Source organism: Equus quagga, chromosome 1, assembly GCF_021613505.1.
Source record: "Equus quagga isolate Etosha38 chromosome 1, UCLA_HA_Equagga_1.0, whole genome shotgun sequence".
Lineage (NCBI taxonomy): Eukaryota > Metazoa > Chordata > Mammalia > Perissodactyla > Equidae > Equus > Equus quagga.
The window spans coordinates 132290177-132308444 of NC_060267.1; the positions used below are offsets into that span (position 1 = coordinate 132290177).

An 18268-nucleotide genomic window follows, 5' to 3' on the forward strand; every position below is an offset into this window, starting at 1 on the left:
AATGAGAGTATTATAGCATTTCTACTTTGGTGACAAAAGGCCCAGCCCAGGACTCCAGAGGGAAGGAAACAGAACCATCTCTCATAGGCCCAGTTCCTGAGGAAAGTCTGGCTAAGGAGTTTGGACTTTAAGTCTGTGGGTAGTGAGGCCCCTGGAGGGCTGTGAGCAGGGAAGTGAGTGAAATAAAGAGATGAGCTTGGGACAACTGCTCCAGACACTCTGCAGGGACAGACTGGAGATGACCCCGACCTTCAGCTGCGGCAACAGCGAGTGAGATACCCCAGGTTTCACATGCTGAGATGCTCACCAGGCAAGGAGTCGGCGTGACAATACCAATATCAGCAATTAACCATCAGTGAGCACTTACTTCATCTAGCCACAGGCTAGACTTCTCAACCTCATGTGGAAAGTACTGATCACTCCTCCTTTACAGATGGGGAAACTGAGGCACAGCAAGGATGATCAACTTGCTCAAAGTCACCAGGGATTACATGAGGGGTGGGGTCCAGATTCAAACCCAGGTAATCTGACCTCACAGCCACTGACCCCAGGACCTCAAAGCCCCCAACTTCTCCTCTCTGGTCCCCAACCCTCTGTGTTTCCCATCAGTCTTTTACTCCCTCTTTCATCTCTGTTCTTAGTCATACAAAAGCATTTGAAAAATTATACCACAGTGGTCTTAGAGCTTAGATCTCCTCTGATGAGGCATAGAGAACAAATACTTTTATGCAATTCTGAAATTAGTCACTGACAAATTGGAGTGTGACTTTTAGTCAACAAATGGAACGTTATCTCAGGATCCAGGAAGCAATTGCACAGTCCAACCTGAAGAGGAGCTACCCCAAAGTTCTCAGTCCATATTGGACTGACACTGGAAGCTGCCAAAAAACCAGCCATTCCCTCCTCCTCCACGTCCTGTGTTGACTAATTTGCTTCAGGCTGACAATATGCCCATCGCTTAGGCCTGATTCCCATTAGGCTTAGACCCATTCCCAGCCAATGAAACAGAAGGGGAAGTTTTCGAGGCAGTTTTGATAAAACTTTTTTCTTGCCATTAAAGGAAAACTCCTCTATACCCACTGCCTTCCTTCCCACTTGGGATGCCACTGTGGAGTTGCAGCAGCCATTTTGCAACCATGAGGTGAAAAGATGGAAATGGAATGGAAAGCAAAACTCAAGGAAGACAGAGCAGGAAGATGGAGTCAGTGTGTGAGCCCGTATGTGTGCATGATGACACTGCTGAACCACTGTACCACAACTGCAGCTGCCCTCCACCAGGCTTCTTCCCTAAGATTCTCAGATGCCCATATGCTGAAGCAACCTTCATTCAGTTGTTCAGTAACTTACAGCCCAAAACTTTCCTAAACAAGGTTCTAACTTCAGTTCTTCTTCCTCTTAACTCTCCATTTTCCAGGTAAATTTTAAAACTTCACCTATATTCTGCCTAATACACACTCTCAAAGTTGATCCCTGGATTTGTATAGTCTGAGCTGGGAGTCCCAGGACTTGAGTCCAAGTCCTTCCTCTGCCATGCGCTTACTGTGTGGCCTTGGGGAAGTCACCAAACCCCTCTGATCCCAGATTCTCATGCATAAGAAGGTGCTAATTCAGCTTCTGTTTACTTTTCCGAGGCCCCACCCTGTGAGGAGCCGAAGAGGTAACATACCTAAAACTGCTTTGCTAATGCAAAGGCCTGTACATGTTGGGGCCTGGCGGGGAGGCATGTTGCAGAGGGGGCTTAAAAGCAAAGAAGACCAAGAAGTTCTTGCCCTCATCAGGGAGGAACATGTGCAGTAATCAAAACCATGCTCGCCGTTGCTGTGTGAGCTGTGGCCACAGTGGAGGAATCTGTTCTTCTGAACCCCCGCCAGCTTGTTAGTGGCATCATCCAAGCTTGCAGTTGACTAATTTCCCTTGACTGCATCAGGATAAAGCTATGCTGAGCAATCTGGTCTGTATCACCAAAGGGAGCTGGGCTCAGCGGTCTGTGTGAGAGAACGGTACACACCAGGCAGCGGTGCCAAGAAGGCCCATTGGCTGTCCATGCTCACCACGCTACCCAGGGCTCCTCCAAAGGGGGACACCAAGGGCGCCCTGCATGTGGAACCGCTTCCAGGCTCCCAGCAGCTCTCCATTTGGAAACTATTCAGTTTTTTGCACTTTTATGGATGTTCCCTAGATTTCTACTTTGTGAAACAATGATGTAGGATGGCCATATCAATTTACAACTGAAGATGTGGTCACCCCGGCCACATAGATAGATATGGCTTTATAAATCACTCTCCTTCATCCCAACTTAAGCAAGAAGATATTAATAATCTAAGGAAGAAAAGGATACAATGCACATTATCACCAGCCAGACGGAATTTTCTTCTGCCATTTGCTTTTGCTCCTTCCTCCTACCAGGACTGAACCCTAGAGAGGCACTCAATCACTCTCTTTTCCCCAAAGTGGTAAGTCCTTCCTGAAAATTTCTGGGAAATGGGAAGAGTCTTTTAGCAGGAAAGGAGAGGGCCCAGGTAGCCCACCAACCACATGGTGAGGAGATGTACAGAGAACTTTCACACCTTAAAGAGCTTAGAAATGGCCACATACACACAGGGTCTCAGACACTGTCAGGCTCCTTCGCCCCTTCTCCTTCCTGGTTGGCTGTCTTCTTCTGATTCACACAAGGGTAGAGCAGTAGAGCTAAAAGCAACTGAGGCAGACAGGTTGGGTTCAAATCCTGGCTCTGCCACACACTAGCTGGGTGACCTTAGCCATGGCATCTCAGCTCTCTGAGCCTCAGTGTTTGTGTTGGGGAAATGGGGATTGGAACCGCATCTCTCTCATGAACTTACTGTGAAGATGAAATGAGACAATTCAGCAAAGAGTCAACATAGAACCCGGCATGTAGAAAGAGAAAGAACGTGTCTGGGTGCACATGCACAAGAAACAAAGAAAATATACGTAAGTGTGATGTGTGCTACATAGAGAGAAAGACTGACAGGTGTACCCTCCACCCTGAGCTGGTACTTGCTAAGGAGGAGGGGGATGGGGGTCCATGGTAATGACCCACTCTTGGGCATGGGGCCCACGTGCCCCTGACCTCCTCCAAAAAGCAGAGATTCTGCGTTTGTTGGAGAGAAAGTGCTACATCAATAGGAACATGTGACTATCTAAATACCCAAGATAGAAACCACCACGGTGGGTGCATGGCCACACATTGTCCTACTCCGTGCCACACTCTGAACCCTTCCAGGGACCCGGGGCTGTCTTTAGTAGACTGGGAGCCAAAACAGTGCAGGCAGCTTACTGCCAAATGCCCTCCTGGGAAGGCATCTGCCACGAACCCTTTGTTCCTGTGTTTGCTCCGTGAATATTAACTAAGTACCTGCTGTGCACCAGGGATGTAAAACACTGCCTAAACTTGCACATGATCACCACTACGGAGTGATCGTGAACCCTTTTTCTTACTCTTATTAGTAAAAGAATATGCTCATTACATCTGAAGATAATGGCTGCTTTTCATTTTCTTGATACAAAGTGCTTATCTCTGATGCTGCAACGATCCATCCAAAACCAAAAACAGGCTTGAGAGAAACCCACAATCGGCTTGGGCTGTTAGACTACATCCCACTACTCTCTTCTCCTGAGAACTGCCCCTCCCTCTCCTCTGTGCCAGCCACCCAACTCTACTCTCCGACAGCAAGGGACACACGGCCATCTGCCTTTTCCTTCCTTTTGCTCAGTCTCTGTAAGCATTCCCTACATCTCCTGTTTTAAAAATACAGCAAAACCCTCAATGGGAAGTTTAATGAGGATCTAAAATAGGAAAGACAAGTTTTAAGTTTCATTAAATGAATGATGGGAACGTTTTGGAGAAGGATCTAAAAACAAAGCATGAATGGGCTGGACTCGCCCACCAAGATCCATGCAAACTTTGGCATTAGTGTAGAATAGTGCCATGTGTTGGCTTGTGTACACAGCAGCCCAGATACCGGAAAGCGAAGGACAGCTGACTTTGGGTTCTGAGTGACATTGAGGACTCTGAACCCTGCTTAATGTTGGAAGCTGGACTTGATTGACGAAAACAATGTGGCTTTCAGGCCTAAGAGAAGAACAACAGTTGCCTAAAAAAAGAGAATGAGGGAAGACCTAACTAAGAAGGAAGGGACTTATGAACATGACAACATGTCACCTACAGCTGAGACTCCTTCCATGTCCTTCATTGTCTCCAGATCAAGTTCCAATTCCTCTATGTGGCTGACCAGATTTGCTTGATCTGGCCTGACCCTCTCAATCCAGTGTCATTCTTTTCACCATCACCCCCATCTACCCACTCTGCCTCCCACATTCACCCCTACTCCAATGTGTTCCAACGCTGAACTCCTTTTGGTCAATCAACCCAGCCCTGTCCTTCGTTGGGGTGGCAGAGGAGTTACTACAACCTGCAAATAGCATGTCTCTCCTCAATTATTCATTCTCCTTCCTCCTGCCCTATGTCATTGCATATACCTGGCTAATGCCTTCCTATCTTAAAGTGTTTGCTTAGCCATCACCTCTTCCAAGAAGCCATCACTGAGCCTCCAGCTGGTTGCATGCCCCAGCTCTACGCTCTCCCAGGGCGTCCTCAAAGATTGGACTGTCCACACTTGACTGTGAGCATCTGCTTGCTGGCTGTCCCCACACCCAACACTCACATACACAAAACCTGGAGGGAAGACAACCTGTCTTCCTTATTTAAAAAGGCAGCCCCAGTACTTAACTCGTAGCACTCAGTAATTTTTGTTGAAGGAATTAATAATCAGAACAAAGCAATGAAAAGGCAAAATTATAGAAAAGACAACTGATGGAAAAGTCTAGAAATGAAGCCTAGAAAAAAAGTTGACACAGAGACAAAAAAGTGAAAATAAAAAGATGAGAATCTCTAACCCCTTCAAAAAGCAGATAAAAAAAAAAGTAAAGGAAGTAAGTGGGACGTTTTAGAGAATCCTAAGTTCCACAAAAATCCTATAAAATTAAAATGCTGGCATGCTCATACAATGCAAGAAACTGATGTGGAATTGCTGGAACTCCATTAAATATTTTTATGGTTTTATTGGTGTACTTTTGATTAAATAACCTTTAAAATAAAAATGTGTAGGGATTATGTAATGAAGCAGATGAACCCACAATATTTTCACCAACACAAGGCATCCCAGAGATCCTTTGCATTACAAAAACTTCTTCTGTAATTGGAAACATAACTGGACGTAATTAGTAGTACAGAACAAATGAGCACTGAAAGAAAATACCATTCTCATACTTTTAATACGGAATCGATTACTTTACAAAGCAAATCCACAGCAGGCAACGCACTGGAGAAACGGTTCTAAAGAAAATTCTGCAAATTAAAACCAGGGCACCAGAAAGTTCTGGGTTGAACTAACCAATGATGCTCTTCTCTATTCAACTCTGCACAAACACGGGCTGCAGGAGGCATTTAAATCGATTTAACAATATCAGCCCAGTTAATACTGTGTTCATTTAATGCATGGCTTAGGCTTCTGTAAAATCATTTTTCAAATTTCAGCGTCGGACAGAATTAGCACCCTCATTTTTATGATAATATTATTAATTTAATGCATGGCTTGGAGTTAGACTTCAAAGTGAATCAGAAAAATATGGCTCTTCTCTTGTCAGAGACATCTCTCTGCATGCACCAATGGTTTGACCTTAAATTTTAACTTTGCATAAAATCACTCTCATATTTCAACTATTCTTTTATAATTCAATCATTTGGTTCATCAGTCTTAGATAGGTTTTGCGATTCCCTGTCCATGAAAGCTAAAACACCTTTTAACATTACCTTTTCATGTTTATTCTCTGGAAAGACCTAGATTAGAAGCTTTTCAGTACAACATATAAGATGGACTTCCCAATGAACTTAATACGAACATGCAAAACTGACTGGAATGAGCAAGGAAAGCTGTTCCCACTACTTAAATCTTTCCGCTCCGCTCCCCATCATGGCACTGAAAATCAAATGGCAAAGACGAATTAGATTTGTACAAACAAAAACCTACAATGCACGAGGGCTTCCGACACTGAAAATAAAGATAGCATTCTTTACTTTGTCTCTAAAACAGTGAAATGTCTCCTCAAACATCAACATGGCAAGCCAGAGAAGGCTGACGGTGTAATGAGGGGTGAAATGATAATGTCTTCTCCGTAGATGGAGTCCAGCCGACAAGAACAATGCACTCAAACAGATTTGCAGGGCATTCCGGATGGCGGTTCAAACAGCCCATCCCACTCACAAGAGCCTGCAGTGGCGTCCCCCTCTAGACGGAGGCAAGTGACCATTCTAAACAGATTGAGCAAAAATCCACACCACATTATTAGAGAAATTTTGCCAGGGTAGAAACAGGAGAAGGTGATGGAGAAAAAACACCACCACAGTTCAGCAAGGCAACCTTGGTGAAACACATTTTGGGGTGGGAGAGACAACCCAAGGGGATGCAAATGAAGATCTACCAGTTATGAATCTCCTATTTAGGACCTTCAAAATGTTGGTGCTATGGACTGAATGTTTGTGTCCCCCTAAATTCATATGTTGAGGCGCTAACCCCCAAGGCGATAATGTTTGGAGGTGGGGCCTTTGGGAGGTAATTAGGGTTAGATGAAGTCATGAGGGTGAGGCCCTCAAGATGGGATTGTGCCCTTATAAGAGGAGACCTGAGAGAGCTTGCTCCGGCTCCCTCTCCATCATGGGCCATCCATAGGCTCATCCGATGGAGAAAAGGCCATGTGAGCACACGGCGACAAGGTGGCTGAGTGCAAGCCCGGAAGGGAGTCTTCACCAGAGACCAAACCATGCCAGGCCTTCATCTTGGACTTTCCATCCTCTAGAACTGTGAGAAAATAAATATCTGTTGGTTAAGCCACCCAGTCTATGGTATGTTGTTATGGCAGATGGAGCCAAAACAGTTTTTAAGTGTGGAAACATCATATCCTACTGAGTGGACTTTCTGATAACACCTAACTATGTGCATAGCCTTTGGTGCAGCAATTTCACTTCTCGAATTATTCAACAGAGGCACACGCAGCCCTGCACAAATCCATGCACAAGTCCACGCACTGCAGCTCTCTTGGATAGAAAACGATCAGTTGAACAGCATGACGTGCAGCAAAGGGGTACTGGTTACAAAATGTATGTCAACTATAGGTAATGGAATGCCCTGCTACTCAAACACACGTGATTACAATATGAGTATAGAGGCAAGTTGCTGAATATTCTATAAAATAAGATTCTATTTTTGTGGAAAAATTATGTGTTCACATACATTAAAATATTTGGAAGAATACGTACCTAACAGAAAGGGAATGGGAACATTTCTGAATTGTTTAAAATTTTTACCTATATTGCCTATATTAAAAACAATGTGTAAAAGTTGCTGTTAATTAGTGGTTCTTTTTATCCCCTCACCTCAGGCTTTTAATATAAATTCACTAACATATTTGATCCATTCCCTTGCCCATTAGAACAGAGTTCATAATTTTACTTTAGAGGCTTCGAATAACAAAGTTCAGAGTGTCTGTCTAGTTGTCGAAATAATTACGTAAATAGGCTTGAAGCTGATCATTTATGTTGAAAACTAACAAACAGATGTACAGTGAGGATTAATGAGACCTTTAATGGGTTTCTTTACATAAAGGGACAATTTTGGGTAAAAAAAAATTTTTTTTCCTTAACTGTCCGGTAACAACTGGCATGTCTACTTTTAATTATCTTAATCACCCTCTCTTCATTATTGAGTTGACACTGCTTGTACATCTTAATGAACTTACAGAGATTATTTCAATCGATTGGTTTTGTTAACAGAACAATAAATCCTGACTGATAAAGGATTCATGATGTAATTAGTTAGCTCTTCTTATTATGCAAATTTATGATACTTCTGTAATGAGTAATTAAAGATTAATAAGAAAGATAGTCCCAAATTAGCTGCTTCTTATCTGTAAATGCTTCAGGATGTGTGGGGATCAGGCTACATTTGCATATTCACAATGAGACTGGTAACTAGAGTAACTTTTTTTGATTTGGAAACCCCAAGTTCTAAGTATCTGAAAGTCTCCCTCGAAAGCACTGGGCCCCGGGGCCACACAGTCTCACAGTGAGGTGGTTGACTGGCTCAACTCCATTCTCTTCCCTTCTGCTCAGGAAGCAGGATGAGGTAAGTCCTCCCTGTACCACTTTTTCTGGCTGTGTGACCTCAAGCCAGTAGCTTCCACCTCTAGGTGCCTCTTTCTCCATGCCACTTGGCACAGGGCTGGGCTGAAGATCCAATGAGACAATCCACGTTGGACACTTAGCAGGGGATTGCACACAGTGGATGCGCAGTGGAAGGCAGCTGCTGGTATCACTCATTGAACAAATATTTAAACTCCTACTATTTGCCAGGCACTGTCCTAGGCACTGGGGATAGTTCAATGAATGAATAAGACTAACCCCTGCTCCCATGGAATTTATTATTCTCTTTCTTTCCCCTTTCTTCTTTACGGCTTTTTAAAATCTGAAGCTATAAATCACGGTGCCCTGTGGTTGTGTTCTTTTGCTCAGAGTCTCATCAGAAGTATGCAGGCAGGACACTCATTCAAGCAATCCCATCTGTAGCCCAACATCATTTAAACTCGCGTGCCCTCTGCCTAGCAAATAAAAGTGGGTGTGGTGCCCTTGCCGAAGGCTGCCCGGACACCGGGTCTTGTGATGACACACTCTGCTCAGGGGCCTGGGAAGCCATGCAGACCACAGCAACAGCATTCCTGCAGCACCTCCTTACCGCTCTTCAGACAGCACCCATTCTTTCGTATCCTACCACGGCCTCAAGGCCTCCTGTGCACTAGCTCAGGTAAGCTGGCAGCAATCCTGCGGTGACACGATTACCACCCACTTCATGGCTGACAGGCTGATGCTCAGACTCAAGTGGTTTGCCCCAAGACACACAGCTGTATGCAGCAGGGCTAAGATTCAAAACTAAGACCCAACTCCAAAGCCCAAACTCTGTTCCCCGTACCATTCTGCCTCCCCTGCCTGCTGCAGCCCCTCCAGGTCCCAGACAGAGGGGGTGCGGCGAAGCACAGGTGACCACCACACGTGAGCACCTGGTTAAGTCCTCAAAGGAAAGAACTGGGCTCACCGTGGCTATAATCTTTGGGAAAAGAGTGGGAGGGACCTAAGAGACGTGATGAGAATCATACCATAGATGTGGGGAGAAGAGGAAAAAAACTGGAGATGGAACCCTACATCAGTGCTCTTTCTAGAGCATGTTATGGCCCAGGCTTGGTTCCTGGATCCCCCACTTCCCAGCTCTGCAACCTCGAGCGAGTTACTGACACTCTCTCAATCTCAGCAGCTTCATTTGAGAAAATGCCAACACCACCCCCTACCACCTACAGTTGCTGTGAGGAACGAAGATAATGCAAATATTTGGAATAAGCAAACAGCATGTAGTAGGCACTTAATACATGCCACTTTAGTTTCTGAAGCTGAGATAAAGTGTTCTGTAAGCCTTAAACTGCTCTCTGCATTTTAGTTGTTTTATCATCATGATTATTATTATTATCATTATCATCAGACTAATGTAGCTTACAGTTAATTTCCACATGAGAAATTCTAGCAGTTTAAAGAAAACCTCACTAGGTCAAATTCTCCAAGGTTCTGAAAATGTTGGCTCCCCACGAAAACCAAATCTGGTGCCACTCTTCCAGGTGGCAGTGCCTGCCTGCTAGGATAAGAAAGGAGCTGTGCTCAAGTACATTCCCCATCTCCAAAAAGCCCCTCCAATGTCATGATTCAGTAAACTCACAGGGGACTAACAGGTCCTCATCCTGGGACATCTAATGCTGTATATACAAAAGCAACAGGAATGCTAACCAGTTGCTGCTAAAAGATCAAATGAACCCAAAGGACAAAGAAAACACAAAATAGCTGCACTCACAGCAATTATGTTGAAGAAGTCGTCATCCCCCAGTGTATCCAAAATAGATGAGACCGTTTGCTTTGCGATCGTCAGACGGAGCCCTTTCATGCTGCCACTGACGTCAACTAAAATGACCACGTCTTTCGGAGAAGTTGCTGCCTGGATGTACCTAGGTCAGGGGAAAATTAAGTAAAAATGAATTCTGACCCTCTCTGCAAGTTTCCTCTTTAAAAAATAACTAAGAGGTTTGACCATTTCCTACCATTTTCGGTTCCTGCAGTCAAAGGCAATGACTCCATTCTCATCTGGTTCCCATTTAATCCCTAGAAGAAAAATGGAGTTATAAGAAACCCAGAAACTTCAAATATTTATTCATAGCATTTCAAGGCTGCTCTGCTTTGCTGATTGAATGGACAGGGTGAAAAATCACATGCAAAGACCAACCCGGGAGCTCATCACGCACTCCATCACCGACTCTGGGAGGGCGCTTTAGGAAGGCACTCTAACACTACAGCAAACGCGGCCCTACCCAGTTGTTCCAGGACCAGCTGGAGAGTGGTGACACCTTTAGTAACGTGCTGTCCATCAAGAAAGGACATGACTCCTTTGCTTAGCTCCTTCCTTTAGTTAATGATAAACTGAGCCAAGGTCACTTCTCCCTGTGCAGAAAGTTCTTGGACCTGGTGGCATCATTAATAGATCTCTGGGCAGAGTCAGGCCCTGTCCCTGGACCCAGCTAAGATAATGTCTATAGCATGGGGGGTAGAAAGTATGTCATACATTTCCATCTCAGAATATACACAGGTCTGTTCTCTTCTCACTGCTGCTTTTAAAATCAGGAATTTTGGCCTGGGCTTCCACACTGAAATGAAGTAAAATGGGCCTAATTATGCAGCATAATAAAATTTGAATTTCAGGCTTTGAAGCCTCGGGAGTTTTCCCCATGTGTAAAATGGGATCCAACATCCTTAGCCTCATGGTTTGCAAACTGTTCAGGATATGTCCTAAGTTGGCATTCTTTATTTACAACTTAGTTTTTAAGAATAAAATTTCATTTAAAAAGAAATGTGTGTGCTGCCTAAAAATAAGACAGAAGTCATTATTTTCAACCATCAGTGCTGCTCAGGAATGGAGGATTTGAAACACAGACTTTGGCATTAAGAAAATAAAAACAGAAAATTATTTTCACAGGAGAAAGTCTTGACTCCGATTGTAACATTGAGATTCTCCTTTCCAATTAATGATGGCCAGCTTTCAGGACCACACTGGCTAATGACAGGCATGTGCTTAAGATGCCATCCCCAAATTATTACACAGATCGCCGTGAGATGGCAGTTTTTAACCCAAAGAGCCATTTTGCTCTGTGCTCCTTATATCTACATTTCCCACCTGCACATGTGCCTAATTTGAAGAGTTCCCTGTAACAAATCAGAAAACGGAAGTATGAGAAGCCACTGCCAATTGAAGGTCACTAGGTAATGAAGATAAAATAAAACTGACATGATATTGTACACTAAGGGACAAGAATGCAATTTATTTTAAAAACTTCTGACATACTGCTTTGTAGAAAGCCAAGTACAACCAGGATGGCACCGTCCTGACACATAGTGAAATTAGATCCATGACGAGGCTAGGTAACGTTCCAATTTGTAATTTCACGAAGAATTGGTTTGAGTCCAATATAAAGATAATTTTTTAAATATGTTCACCCATGGTAGACGTTCAGTGGATGTTTCCTGAATTGAATTACCATGAGTGTTCCTAGACCAGGACCACATCGGATCATCCTGCATCCCCTCCCTGACTCTGCTGTCCTTCCTTCCCGTCACTGTGTGCTCCACTGGGAGGAGAAAATGTGTAGTTCTCCTTTCCTGCCCCAGCATTTAGGCCAGGGCTTGGGGGGAAGGAATTAATTACACTAGATGCTCTACTTTTGGATTGAGATCATTTCTTTGCAAACGGGCTTATAACTCCTCTCAGGCACTGCTGAAACTTGGTGCTTTTTGAAAAGTCAATATGAAATAGTCTGCTGGGAAACCCTGTAAAGGGTACACTTCCAGAGGGAAAGTAGATCGAATGGGCTGACCCCAGAGCCTTTTGCCTGCCAATCACAATTTTAATCAAACTTGGAGCATTCTGCCAGTTGGCAGACATCCAATAGTGACTGAGAAAGATGAGTCTGGCTCCTGCCTGGCCTCATGAAGCCTCACATCTAGGGAAGCTGACATTAGATAAGAAATGGCAAGCACCAGAGATTCCTGAAGTAGAAGTGCCTGAGGCTATGTTAGTATATAAAAGGCGATTCTAATCCCTAATGTGAAGGAAGCATCTTCTTTAAGCTGAGAGCTGAGCGATGGTATATTAGTTTTCCAGGGCTGATGTAACAAAGTCCTGCAAATTGGGTGGCTTAAAAGAAATGTATTCTCTCAAGGCTCTGGAGGATAGAAGTCCAAAATCAAGGTGTCTGCAGGACCATGCTCCCTCTAAATGTTCTATTTCCTTGCCTTTTCTTAGCTTCCAGCGATCCTTGGTGTTCCTTGATTTGTAGCTGTATCACTCCAGTCTCTTCCTCCACCGTCACGGAGCTGTCTTCCCTCTGTGTCTGTGTGTCCTCTCCTCTTAAAAAGACACCTGTCATATTGGATTTGGGGCCCATCCTAATCCAATATGATCTCATCCCAACTTAATTACGTCTGCAAAGGCCCTATTTCCAAGTAAGGTCACATTCTGAGGTTCCAGGTGGACATGAATTTTGGGGGTACACTATTCAATCCACTACATATGGGTAGCACTTATCAAACAAAAGTCAGGGGTGGCCACAGGGTGAAGAATACCTCAGGCAGAGAGAACAACATTCGCAAAGGTTCTGAGGCTGAGAAGAGCATGTCAAGTTCAAGGAACGGAAGGAATGCTGACGTGGCTGTGCATAGGGAATGTGTACGCTAGAGGAAAGGAGCCTGGGTGGCAGCAGGAACTCTGAGGCCCAGGCTCTTCCTGGTTAAGACGTGAGGTGCACTGAGTGGGGCTGAAGACAGTACCTTGGGCAGTTCTAGACACAGCTGCGCTGGATGTAACAATAAAAGTCACATCTTGACTCGAAGTCAGGGCTCAATGGGCCTTGGGGGGGGAGGGGTCAGATCATCTTGCTCAAATCTGACGTTTAGGTCCAAATCTTCATTTCACAGCAAGGATTCCAAGGTTCTTAGAGTTCAACAGAGTTTTCCTGAGATTTCCAATTAGGACTAGGACTTGATCTCCCAAATCCCATGCCATTATTCTCTTCCTTGCACAGGCAGTTCCATGAGGGTGTCCCACGAGAAGTTCTATGGGATGTTACCATGAGTGAAGTGGATGAAAGTAAAACTGGTTTCTGTGCCATGGGAGGAACCTCTGAGGGCCTTTAAGCTGCTTAAGAGCATCCTGAATCTCTGTGATGGGGACAGCAGAGGCACATTTACCAAACTAATTTGACCACTGAGCCCTTCCTCCCCCAAGAATCTCATAACGAAACGTCTTAGGAGACTAACTTCAGGAAACTCTGTCCCAGATGGTGCTATCTCTCCTAGGATAAATAAACTTTTTATTATATAATTTTGGTACACACAGATACTTTGAACCTATTTAAATAACTTCAAATCCCAGAGAAGTCATAGTTGGCTTATCTTAAGTCTTTGAGATCCAGGGAACTGTCACTTAACCAAGAAACACCCCCATGAGCCATATAATTTCTGGAAGTGCCAATATGCCTTGTTGTCCCCCAGGCTGGCTGGGGCGTGAATCTCAAGACAAGAGGAACGATGCAGTTCACAGCAGACTTAGCTGCCATTCAGCCTTCTCTCTGAGGCACTCTAGGCTTCATTACCAGCATCAGTGATTGCTAGCCTGCCTTCCTCAGCTTTCAGGGGACAGTCTCTAGAAGAGCCAGCGTATCCCTAGGTGAAACTGAAAATAATGTCAAAATCTCTACTGCAAATTCAAATGTTCAAATCTGATTGAATTTAAAATATTGTGCAATGTTTCTGTTTCCCATGGTTTCTCTCCCAAAGGCACTACAAACTAATACTGGAAAAAAATTAATTTCATCTAAGACAACATATGACTTCATGTTCTCCTTTAGTACACAAAAATGAATAGTAGGGTCAATAGAGCAGAGCCTAAGAGAACACTGTCTGAAAGTCAATCCACATGCTGCCAACATAATTCCATGGGGCAAAGAGGTTTAAGACTGTTTAATAGAACTATGAAGGACTATAACAAATAGCACAATAAAAATCCAAATATCTTTTTGCCCTCTGTATTTATTTCTGCTTGGCTCCAATCTCCCTTTTCAAAATATCCACCTCAACAAAAAAGTATCTTAGCCCACTGCTTCTCTTCTCCATTTGGTGCCTAGTCTTTTTCATACAACTTCCCTGGCACTGCCAATGGCATCCAAGCCATCTCTACAACGCACCACCTGAAAAGACACTAATTATCCATTGGACATGGGATTTCTCTTCCCTATTAGAGAGCAAACAGTCTAGAAACATGTAAAAAGAAAAGGAGGAAAATCAAGAAGTACCAGATGTTGGTTTATCCCTAACTAGATAAGTTCTGCCCAATTCCTTTCTCAAAAAATATTTTTCACTTGGCGCATAATCTAAAGTTTAAATAAATACCTTCCAACATAACTTTAGATCTAAAATAGCTGGTTTATAATGAAATGCTAGTTTCTAATGTGAGTTGAGTTGTCATCAAATTTGGCTTTAAATTGTCTTCTGAGACATTGGCTATGCATTCATCCAGACAAAAGCTCCTTCATTCAACCAAAGGCCATCTCCCTTAGCAACCTCTTGAGAAATCATTCACCATGACAAATGAGTATGTAACAAGAGAGTTGCTATGAAAATTATGAACTATGGTTTTCCATGATCATTTTTATTGGGGTGGTCCTGTTGAGCTGGCCAAGGAAGAGAACTCCAATATCAGCCATACTTTACCGTAATATAGCTAAACCTGAGCCTGGTGAGGAAGATGGGCAAGAGAATAAACACAGAGTAATGCTGTGCACAGAACCTACACTTGATGGATGACTATTCTACGGCTTGTATGAGTCCAAACTTGCAGAGTGCTCTTTACTTAGCCATCTGTCTCCCTCCTCACGGCTGTACAGTGAACCAGCTTTCACCTTCCTATGGCATAGAAATTGTGGCAGAAGGATAAGTCAGTCAATTCTTTTTGTGATCATCATGACTCCTACTGGAACAAGCTCCCAGAGATGAGGTTCTGGAATGGTGAGAGTTTGATGCTGGGGAAGGAACCGAACTTCTTACCATCATGAATAAATTTAATTGGTGTCTTATGTTTGATTAGATATTAGTCTGTCTTTGACATATAGACAGTTTTCTCTTTGTAGTTCAGGACAGTTAGCTCCAGACGAATGTCAGCTAGCCACTTCATTTTGGATAAAGGTAAGAATCGGTCAGAACAGGGAGGATGGATCAGCACCGATGGCCCCAACCAGGTGGAAATTGGGTCCCACTCAGGATTATAAAATCATGAACTGGATGATGCTCCCAAGAAAAAGGCTCACTATGAGGATATGATTCTCTGCCTCCTGGGAGATGATGAGCGTGAAAACCCTACTAACCATATAGAGGTGGCCAACAGAAGGGAGCATCCAGAGTCCAGGACTTGGTGGACATTGGGATAGAAAAGGCAGGGGCTTAGGAGGACTTGGAGGACAGGGAGCTATGGAGACAAGAAAGGGACCATGGCTCTATACTGTACTTATTGCAGTTCCTGCTTGGTCCCTTAGTGTCACTGGATTGCAGCCAGTGACCAGCTTCCCAGAGAGGCAGTAGCTCTATTGTTTCTGAGGGAGAGCTGCTACTACCAGTGTGATGAGGGACAACTGAGCTGGTGGACTTTGAGCCACTGAGTGATTCATCCATTCAACAAATACATACTGAGTACCTACAATGTGTTATTCTTGGTGCTGGTGACAGAATGATGGATAAAACAAATGTCTCTGTCCTCCTGGGGCAGGTATCCTAGTAAAGGAGACAAGGATTGAAAGCCTAATGGCTCAGGATTGCAGGTCCAAGTGCGTATTTTATAGGGCAACAACCACTATGAGAAGAAAAGGAGAAAGAGGTGGTTGAAGTATTAACACCATCACCAGCTCCCTTCTACCCTGCTGGTGTGATTTGGGTTAGTCAGTTAATCTCTCAGCCTGTTTCCTCATTTGTAAAATGGGGATTATGGTAGCTCCAGCTCACAGAATCATTGTGAAGATTAAATCAGACAATGCTTATATAAGCACCCAGCACAGTGCTCAACAGACAGAGGTCACTATCACTATCATCAGCATGAATGTTAATATTCACAGGACTCCCAAAGGCTCCCAAGGATGAAAGTGAAATAAACAGAGCTTCCATGAGGCTTAAGAAACCAATCCTGCAGAGCTCAAAGGCCCTTTATTAGCATTTTGTTGCTGTTATTATTGTCATTGTTGTTGTTATTGTTCAGAAGAGCCTAACTGAAGTTCTCGTTCAGTGAGATCCTTTTGCAATGCAGGCATTAAAAGGTAAGACCAGTACCTTGAAAACTGGGTATCAGATCACAAAAGTCTTTGCCTATAGAGTTAGACTGTTTGGCATGGTAGCTACTGGCCACATGTGGCTATTTCATTTGAAATTTAAATTAATTCAAATTCAAATTTTAGTGCCTCAGGCTCACTAGGCACATTTCAAGTGCTCAATAGCCACATGTGGTCAGTGGCTGCCATATTCAACATCGTAGATACAGAACATTTCCATCATCGCAGAAAGTTCTCCTGGATAGCACAGCAAAAGCGTTGCCACATGTCTACAGGATATAAGCTGAACTTGTGGAGGCCTCCGTGAATCTACACAGGAAGAGACAACATCATCACAGATATGCTACTAGGCTAACACTGACTAAAATTCTCCTTCCAGTAAGTCTTTCCTCCCACCTCCAGAAGTTGGGATGGGTGTTCCTCTTCCATGAGCCCCCTGCTCCTTCTATTTCCCCCATACCTGCACCACAATGGCCTGTTCACCTGTCTCTCTCCGAATGGCAGTCATCTCATTCCTTTGGGGATCCATGTCAGGCAAGGCCACAGTAATTCTGACTAATGCCCATGGTTTCAGATGGCTGGCCCTACCCACTATCCAGTCGCCCTGGCTTCAGCATGTGGGCATGTGATCCAGATGAGGCTAACCCTTGGACTTTCATCTAAGCTTTGAAACAGATGCTCTGTCTTCTCCTGGGACTATAACTGAAAAATAATTATGCAAACCCTCAGCCATATTCCCCATCACGACATTACCGGCCAGTGAAACAAGGTCAGAATAGAGAAAGGTGGAGATGAGAGATGGAAGGAAAGATTCAAAATCCAAATGACATTGCTGACTACTGGAATCCAGCTTGTGTCTTAAAACAGCACACTCTCTAGACTTCAAGTGACATGAGCCAATAAAAGTGTTCCTGGCTGGAGCTGGTTGGAACGGGGTTTCTGTCACCTACAAGCAAAATCCCTGATGAATGCATTTGCCCATAAGAGGGAGCCTCACAAGGGCAGAGACCTTTTCTGTCTAGCTCACCATTTTATCCTCAGGACCTCTCCCAGTGTTTGGAACAAAGAACTGGATACACGCATGTAAGAACGAAGAAACATCCCTTCTGCTTAAGAACATGCACACCTACCACTGATTTATACTATTTTGCCACTCTAAACATGGAAAGAGGCATCCTGAAAAGAAAAACATCCTGGCAAAAAATGCCCATGGATCATTCTTCCAATAATCATTTTATGTCCAGGAGACAAGAGATGTGCTCTCCCTTCAGAACCAAGCACTGAGTGACCACTTGACATTTTTCAGGGCAGTGAAACCCCTTTGCAGGAGTGACCCACATCTTTATTAACAAAGAAAAGATGTCGACATTTTAGAGTCAAAATTCTGCCACAAATATCATAAAAGAACTGTAAGCATTTCCAAAGTCAACTGCTCTGATGGATAAAAACCTTGTAGGTAATTAATCTCCCCTATTACATAAACCCTTTCTGAGGATTCCCTTTTGTTATGGACTGAATGTTCATGTCCCCCCAAAATTCCTATGTTGAAACCCTAACCCGCTTTGTGATGGTATTAAGAGGTGGGGCCTTTGGGAGGTAATTAGGTTTAGATGAGGTCCCAGGGTGAAGCCTCCATGATGGGATTAGTGTCCTTTGAGGAAAAGTAAGAATCACCAGAGCTTCCTCTCTCTTCCACGTGAGGACGCAGGGAGAAAGTGGCTACATGCAAGCCAGAAAGAGGGCT

General features: G+C 43.9%; 1 protein-coding gene across 3 annotated transcripts in view; it reads right to left on the minus strand.

Moving 5' to 3' along the window:
* The window catches only part of CACNA2D3 (calcium voltage-gated channel auxiliary subunit alpha2delta 3), an 827558-nt gene that overhangs the window by 431962 nt on the left and 377328 nt on the right, over positions 1-18268 (minus strand). For all 3 annotated transcript variants that reach the window (XM_046679102.1, XM_046679095.1, XM_046679111.1), the window contains 2 exons: positions 10207-10267; positions 9963-10113 (listed from right to left, as the gene is read on the minus strand). In XM_046679102.1, the coding sequence (XP_046535058.1) occupies positions 9963-10113; positions 10207-10267 (212 nt within the window). The remainder of the gene's footprint in view (positions 1-9962; positions 10114-10206; positions 10268-18268) is intronic.